The sequence below is a fragment of the Octopus sinensis genome, linkage group LG18, assembly GCF_006345805.1.
Source record: "Octopus sinensis linkage group LG18, ASM634580v1, whole genome shotgun sequence".
NCBI classification, from domain to species: Eukaryota; Metazoa; Mollusca; class Cephalopoda; order Octopoda; family Octopodidae; genus Octopus; species Octopus sinensis.
The window spans coordinates 3,548,946-3,558,273 of NC_043014.1; the positions used below are offsets into that span (position 1 = coordinate 3,548,946).

At 41.1% G+C, this 9,328-nt stretch overlaps 1 protein-coding gene across 3 annotated transcripts in view; it reads right to left on the minus strand.

The window, feature by feature from the left end:
- LOC115221322 (fibropellin-1-like) overlaps positions 1-1,703 on the minus strand; it is a 105,393-nt gene extending 103,690 nt beyond the window's left edge. For 2 of the 3 annotated variants that reach the window (XM_036510651.1, XM_029791492.2), the window contains exon 1: positions 1,597-1,703. In XM_036510651.1, coding sequence (XP_036366544.1) covers positions 1,597-1,613 — 17 coding nt within the window. In that variant the 5' untranslated portion in view covers positions 1,614-1,703. The remainder of the gene's footprint in view (positions 1-1,596) is intronic. The other variant, XR_005002741.1, reaches the window with a different exon arrangement.
- Positions 1,704-9,328: the final 7,625 nt, after the last annotated feature.

Genomic DNA, 9,328 nt, shown 5'->3' on the forward strand with positions numbered 1-9,328 from the left:
CCATGGCCAAAATCTCTATATATAAAGATGAAGTTGTCTGTGTATGGTAGGTTTGGTAGCCTTCAACTAACACTGTCGCCTCCGAGACCCTGTGGCGCAAGTTGACCAAATTTGAGAGTATGATAGAAGAAGGCTTGCTCTTCCTTCCGTAGAAAAAAATTCAAATCGGACCATGTTAACACCAAAAATTATTTACATCAAAAAGGCACTTTTTTTCTATGAAAATCCCTATTTTTTACGATTTTTTGACTGCTGTGTCGCCATTTTTCGGTGTATTTCAACCAGAAAAATGTTCACTTGAAGAGAATAAGAAGCTACATAATGCAAAATTTTTACTTTTCAAAAATTCCAATTCTCGAAACAAACCCGAGCAACGCCGGGCGATACTGCTAGTGTATGTTATATCTTAAATATAAAAGCATTCTCATGTCTTCCTTCACCACCACCATCTCCCTCGCTAGTAATATGACTAATTAAGCAAAAAATTACACAAATCCTGACACAAAAGGCCATTTAAAAGCCAAAGAAATATTGAGAAAAACAGACAAATTATATTTTAAATAAAACCTAATAACTTCAGATGTGATGATCATGGATGGAATATCAAAACATATCGAAAAATATCCTTTGCATCCATTTCCATAATTATGTATGCAAAAATTAAACTCTACCAGAAAGGATCAATTTTTAAACCCCATCAACAACTCAAAGGCTCCACAAATATATTAAATTAGGAAAACCTTTAGAAAAGGTCTGAAGGCCCACAGAAAGCATCCCAATGGTTCACTCATTCACAGTTCCTGATACGTTAGTTAAACAGGTATTATTGAGTAAATATCCACAAAATACTAATAATGTTAGTATTACTATGGCTTTCTATCATAGAGGAACCAGCAAGTTCTTTTCCCTATAATCCACTCATAATTTTTTTATCTTCGCCCATGGTTTACATATATACTGTGTTTGTTATTTCTTGGTGTATTGCACACCCCATATCTACCTCTGGCAATAAAGCTTTTGGAAGCAGAATTTAAGCAAAAAGATTATTTAAAAGTCATCCAACTGTTCTGTAGCTTACAAATACATTGAACGTGAACAGTTTTTAGAAAAAATAAATCTAAAGCCCTCAGTGGCCCTCTTGTCAGCTGTGATCCACACATTACTAACCCCTTATTAATATGATTAATTAAAGGGATCATTAAAATGTAGCTTCGGTTTTATTTCTCTCTCTTATTATTATTTTTTTTTTTTGTCATAAATGTCCCAAGGTCCTTGCCGGTCAACTTGTGGCCAGAAACCCGTCAGTTGCTGAATCTTACAGCAGGGCATCATTTGAAAGAGACTGCAGCTATTTCTAAGGATTTGATTAGCCACATGATGGTCCCTTCTTTGGCTGAAGCTACTCGGACATATTATATTGAATCCCTGAGGGGGTTTACAAGTGGGGGTAAAATCAATGTATCAGTCCTTTATCAGGACCACATCACCACAGCACTGTCACACCAACATGAAAACAATTATATCAACACAACCCTTGACCATTCAAAGAACTAAAATATAATGGAATTGAAATAAGCTGTTGAGCAACATCCTTACCTATTCGTTGCCATCATGTTTGCTTCCTGAAACAAGGACTGGCTATCGGTGGATCCCTTGATGGCTCTTTTATAGATAACCAGCCTCAAAAAGAACAACAATCGAAGCGTTGGAATCTTTCAAAACATGTCATTTAGAACAACAACAAGGTGACCACCACAACAATAGTGTCGATGTTGTTTACATTCCAACAAAAACACTCTACAATTATTTAGAAAATATTTTGAACTTTACTTTGGAATATTAACATACAGCTAATTATCATCATCCTCCTCCTCCTCATCATCATCATCATCATCGCTGTGGCCATTGTCATCATCATCATTATCATCATCACCGTCATCACCATCATCATTGTCATTGTCATCATCACCACCAGCTATCATCAACAGCAGTAGCAGCAGCAGCAGCAGCAGCAGCATTGTCATCAATATTACCACCCACATTATCACCACTACCATTGCCATGATCATCCCCCATCACCACCACCACCACCACCACCACCACCACCACCACTACACCTACAATCCTCATCACCACCACCTCCACTACAATCACTATCATCACCGCCATCACAACCATCGTCATTACCTCCACCTATCACCACCACCACCACCACCACCACCACCACCACCACTATCATCATTAACGTCATCCCCATTGTTGTTCCCATTGTTGTTGCCGTTAACCATTCCCTCTTTCTGTAAGAATTAATGGAACTGACCAAGAATCTTTTGTTTCTTTCTCTTCGATCTTTCAGGAATCTCATTGAAGTCAAAATATTCAAAGTTATTTACTGCTGCCCTCTTATCGTTATAGACACCCCTGTTGTAATCATCCTCATCACCCTACGACAGTCACTGTACTCTTCTATAGTCACTGCTACCCTTCTATGGCCACTGCCACCCTTCTATAGTCACTGCTACCCTTCTATGGCCACTGCTACCCTTCTATAGTCACTGCTACCCTTCTATGGCCACTGCTACCCTTCTATGGCCACTGCCACCCTTCTATAGTCATTGCTACCCTTCTATGGCCACTGCTACTCTTCTATAGTCACTGCTACCCTTCTATGGCCACTGCCACCCTTCTATAGTCACTGCTACCCTTCTATGGCCACTGCCACCCTTCTATAGTCACTGCTACCCTTCTATGGCCACTGCTACCCTTCTATAGTCACTGCTACCCTTCTATGGCCACTGCCACCCTTCTATAGTCACTGCTACCCTTCTATGGCCACTGCCACCCTTCTATAGTCACTGCTACCCTTCTATAGCCAGTGCCTCCTTTCTATACTAAGTCCTCTTTTTCTATAGCTAGCGTAGAAAAGAATAATTCTTTCTAATTTTGGCACAGTGCCAGCAAATTTGAGGGGAGGGGAAGTTGATTACATCAATTCCAGAGTTCAACTGGTACTTATTTTATCAAGCCCGAAAGGGAGGAAGACTAAACCAGCCTCAGTGGAATATGAACTCAGAATGTAATGATGGATAAAACGCTGCTAAGCATTTTGTCCAGCATGTTAACAATTGGCTCAGCTCACCTATATTAATAATAATAATAATAATAATAATAATAATAATAATAATAATAATAATAATTTATTCTTTTATTGGCCACAAGGGCTAATATAAACAAACATTAAGGACATGCAACAACATAAAAGACAACACAAGACGATACAAAGTGTTTTCCTCATATAAACATCATCATCATCATCATCATCATTGTTTAGCGTCTGCTTTCCATGCTAGCATGGGTTGGACGGTGCAACTGGGGTCTGGGAAGCCAGAAGGCTGCACCAGGCCCAGTTTGATCTGGCAATGTTTCTATGGCTGGATGCCCTTCCTAACGCTAACCACTCCATGAGTGTAATGGGTGCTTTTTACGTGCCACCGGCACAAGTGCCAGACAAGGCTGGCAAACGGCCACGATCGGATGGTGCTTTTTACATGCCACCGGCACGAAAGCCAGTCGGGGTGGCGCTGGCAACGGCCACATTCGGATGGTTCTCTTATGTGCCACTGGCACTGGTATCACAGCTACAATTTCCATTCATGTTGATCGATTTTGATTTTTGATTTTGATTTTGATTTTCACTTGCCTCAACAGGTCTTCACAAGTAGAGTTTTGTGCCCCAAAAAGGAAAGGTATGCATAAGTGGACTGAGGCCATGGGTTATGGTCCCACTTGTCCTGCCGGGTCTTCTCACGCACAACATACTTCCAGAGGTCTTGGTCTCTAGTCATTTCCTCAGTGAGACCTAAAGTTCGAAGGTCGTGCTTCACCACCTTGTCCCAGGTTTTCCTGGGTCTGCCTCTTCCACAGGTTCCCTCAACCGCTAGGGTGTGGCACTTTTTCACACAACTATCTTCATCCATTCTCGCCACATGACCATACCAGCGCAAACGTCTCTCTTACACACTGCAACTGATGCTTCTTAGGTCCAACTTCTCTCTCAAGGTACTTACACTCTGTCGAGTATGAACACTGACATTACACATCCATCAGAGCATACTGGCTTCATTTCTTGTGAGCTTACGCATATCCTCAGCAGTCACGGCCCATGTTTCACTGCCATGTAGCATGGCTGTTCGTACACATGCATCATAAACAGTGTAAAACTCCCAATAGGGGAGGCGCTTAAAAGGTCCTCATGGAAAAACCCACAAAAGCCATGGGTGCCTGCTCAACAAGGTAAGAGCCCTTCTCCTTTTATCTTTCACAGGTGTATGCTCAGAATTGGTTCTTTTACACTGACCATTCTTCCAACATAAATAATAATAATAATAATAATAATAATAATAATAATAATAATCATCATCATCATCATCATCATTTAGCGTCTGTTTTCCATGCTAGCATGGGTTGGACGGTTTAACTGGGGTCTGTGAAGCCGGAAGGCTTCATCAGGCCCAGTCAGATTTGGCAGTGTTTCTACGGCTGGATGCCCTTCCTAACGCCAACCACTCCGCGAGTGTAGTGGGTGATTTTTACGTGCCACCTGCACAGGTGCCAGACAGAGCTGGTACAACGGCCACGAACGGATGGTGCTTTTACGTGTCACCAGCACGGTGCCAGGCGATGCTGACAACGGCCACGAACGGATGGTGCTTTTACGTGCCACCGACACGGGGCCAGACAGAGCTGGCAAACGGCCACGAACGGACGGTGCTTTTACGTGTCACCGGCACGGGGGCCAGCCGAGGCTGGCAATAATAATAATAATAATAATAATAATAATAATAATGATAATTGGTACGACCACAAAAAAATGGTATGAACATAAACCCGAAGGCATCATTGAAAATGATAATGCAAAGATCCTGTGGGATTTTATGATTCAGTATGACCATGAGATAGAGAATAGGAAACCAGACATAGTGTTAATTGAGAAAGAAAGCAAATGATGCTGGATCATTGATATAGCATGACCAGCTGACAACAAGGCATGAGATAAGGAAGAGAGAAAAGTCGATAGGTATGACAGGTTAGCTTGGGAGGTGAAGCAGTTGTGGTCAATGAAAAAGGTGGTAGTAGTACCAATAATTATCGGAGCCCTGGGAACACTGAGTAAAAATCTTGAGAAGTACATAGAACAAATAGGGGCTGCAATAAGGGTGGAGCACTTGCAGAAAACAGCACTGCTTGGAACTGCTCGAATACTCTGGAAGGTGCTCGAAAAATAAGGGGTGTTACCTTTGTTCACTTGTAGTGAACAGCTGACACCATAGTACATCTCCAGCGTTAGAAGCTGTGCGAAGGCAATAATGATAATAATAATAATAATAATATAATAATAATAATAATAATAATAATAATAATAATAAAATAATAATAATAATAATAATAATCATCATCATCATCATCATCATTAGCGTCTGTTTTCCATGCTAGCATGGGTTGGACGGTTTAACTGGGGTCTGTGAAGCAGGAAGGCTTCATCAGGCCCAGTCAGATTTGGCAGTGTTTCTACGGCTGGATGCCCTTCCTAACGCCAACCACTCCGCGAGTGTAGTGGGTGATTTTTACGTGCCACCTGCACAGGTGCCAGACAGAGCTGGTACAACGGCCACGAACGGATGGTGCTTTTACGTGTCACCAGCACGGTGCCAGGCGATGCTGACAACGGCCACGAACGGATGGTGCTTTTTACGTGCCACCGACACGGGGCCAGACAGAGCTGGCAAACGGCCACGAACGGACGGTGCTTTTACGTGTCACCGGCACGGGGGCCAGCCGAGGCTGGCAATAATAATAATAATAATAATAATAATAATAATAATGATAATTGGTACGACCACAAAAAAATGGTATGAACATAAACCCGAAGGCATCATTGAAAATGATAATGCAAAGATCCTGTGGGATTTTATGATTCAGTATGACCATGAGATAGAGAATAGGAAACCAGACATAGTGTTAATTGAGAAAGAAAGCAAATGATGCTGGATCATTGATATAGCATGACCAGCTGACAACAAGGCATGAGATAAGGAAGAGAGAAAAGTCGATAGGTATGACAGGTTAGCTTGGGAGGTGAAGCAGTTGTGGTCAATGAAAAAGGTGGTAGTAGTACCAATAATTATCGGAGCCCTGGGAACACTGAGTAAAAATCTTGAGAAGTACATAGAACAAATAGGGGCTGCAATAAGGGTGGAGCACTTGCAGAAAACAGCACTGCTTGGAACTGCTCGAATACTCTGGAAGGTGCTCGAAAAATAAGGGGTGTTACCTTTGTTCACTTGTAGTGAACAGCTGACACCATAGTACATCTCCAGCGTTAGAAGCTGTGCGAAGGCAATAATGATAATAATAATAATAATAATAATAATAATAATAATATAATAATAATAATAATAATAATAATAATGATGATGATGATGATGATGATGATGATGATGATGATGATGATACCGTAAATCCTCGAGTATAGTCCGCCCTTGAGTATAATACACAGGGGATTTTTAGGGGGCTGTACTTCTGAAAAACCTAAACCTTGTGTATAATACGCACCCTTTCTCTAACTTGAGTTGTGCGTAATTAAGCCAGCAGCACTTAGTTGAACAAACACTTCCGCACATGCGTAATACAACAATGGTGATGTTCTTAACTGTTATATGGGAATGTAAATGTTTGCAAATTGTTTTTGTTACATGTTATTCTGTGTTCTGAATATTCTTATTTTAATTAATGTTGTTTACTGCAAGTTATGGATGATTCTTTCATGACTTCATTGCTTTCAGGCTTAGCTTAAGGTATTTTTGTGCCCGACATCACAAAATGCATCTGAATAAACATTGCTGGACAGCAAATAGAGACTCGGACGTTGCTCAGAAATTAATTTTCATTTTTAACCTCATATATAGTACGCACTAGGGATTTTGACCTTGAAATTTTGGGAAAAAAATGCGCATTATACTCGAGGATTAACATTAATATTTATAAGCTTATTGTATAGTGCTCAGTTGCACTACAACTCATCAGAAAAGAGGGTGGAAAGGGCGACAGATAGAAGCCGTAAGCCAAGTGAAGAAAGACAACAAAGAATAAAACGTGTATAAAACACAAAAAGACATAAAAAGAGTCATGATGATGCAAAAATGTATTAAGCATGTCAGGTGTTGGGGAATTCCAGCAAGCATGGAACTTTTGAAGGATGCTGTGTATTGACAGCTAGCAATTTGATGTCATCATCATTGTTTAACGTCTATTTTCCATGTTGGCATGGGTTGGACAATTTGACTGAGGACTGGTAAGCCAGGAGGCTGCACCAGGCTCCAATCTGATCTGGCAAGGTTTCTACAGCTGGATGTCCTTCCTAATGCCAACCACTCTGAGAGTATAGTGGGTGCTTTTTACGTGCCACCGGCGTGGGAGCCAGTCAGGGGTCACTGGTATCAACCCATGTTGAATAATGCTTATTATGTGCCACCAGCAAAGGTGCTAGGCAGGTGGCACTGGCATCAACCCACACTTGAATAATACTTATTACGGGCCACCAGCATAGGTGCCAGTTAGGCATCAACCCATGCTTGAATAGTGCTTATTATGTGCCACCAGCATGAGTGCTAGGCAGGCGACACTGGTATCAGCCACAACTACGATTTCAGAGTGTGAAAATATGTTTCTGAAAGTTGAGGGTGCTGTGTTGGTTTTCAATTTTATAAACATGTCCCTGAGTGGTAGCAGTATTGAACTTAAAAAGATTACTAAAGTTGAAAATGAAAAGATGGTGGGCAACCATGTTACTGGACGAGTTTAAAAGTTTAAAAGCCCTCTAATTTTATTAAGAATGGCACTTTGCATCGTTTCCAGTCCTCAAAGACTTTCCTTCAAACTAGAGAAGGCCTGCCTTCTCAGACTTCTATGAAAGACAATGTACCCTGAGGGCAGGATAACCTCTGGCCAGAACCCTGGTCCGAAGTGTAGGTTTATTTCAGAAACAACTGTAAGCCACTGAAGTTGGTTATGTAATCCTGTCTCCCTTAACATTTTATTTCATCTCATGTTACACTTTGTACTCATCTAACCCTTTATTCTCATGAATATGTGTTTCAGGGTCTAACACCTGGTTATTAGAATTACTATCCCAAAACAAAATCACACATACATACATACATACATACATACATATATATATATATATATATATATATATATATAATATATATATATATATATATATACTCTTTACTCTTTTACTTGTTTCAGTCATTTGACTGCAGCCATGCTGGAGCATCGCCTTTAATCGAGCAACTAGACCTTGGGACTTACTCTTTTGTAAGCCCAGTACTTATTCTATCGATCTCTTTTGCCGAACCACCAAGTAACGGGGACATAAACACACCAGCATCGATTGTCAAGCAATGCTAGGGGGACAAACACAGACACACAAACACACACACGCATATATATATATATACGTATATACGATGGGCTTCTTTTCAGTTTCCGTCTACCAAATCCACTCACAAGGCTTTGGTCGGCCCGAGGCTATAGTAGAAGACACTTACCCAAGGTGCCACGCAGTGGGACTGAACCTGGAACCATGAGGTTGGTAAACAAGCTACTTACCACACAGCCACACATATACACATGTGTGTGTGTGAAGGTTTGCAGCTTAGTACTTAGGGTATTCGGCTCACAATCGTAAGGTCAAGAGTTCAAATCCCAGCAGCACATTGTGTCCTTGAGCAAGACACTTTATTCCACATTGCTCCTGTCCACTCAGCCAGCAAATATCAGCGGTACCTGTGATCCAAAAGAGGCCAGCTTTGTCCCATTCTGTGTCACGCTGAATCTCCTTGAGAACTACATTAAGGGCACAGGTGTCTGTGGTGTACTCAGCCACTTACTCATTAATTTCATGGGCAGGGGCAACAGCCCCTGCCCATGAAATTAATGAGTAAGTGGCTGAGTACACCACAGACACCTGTGCCCTTAATGTAGTTCTCAAGGAGATTCAGCGTGACACAGAATGGGACAAAGCTGGCCTCTTTTGGATCACAGGTACCGCTGATCACAGGTACCGCTGTTGATTGGATCTACTGGAACCCTTGTTGTCATAATTAATAGAATGCCAGTCAGTTATGCATACAGACAGACATGCATACATATATACGTACAAACATATATACATATATACACAAATGCATACATACATATATACGTGCATACATACATACATGCATACATACATATATACATAAAAACATATATACATATATAC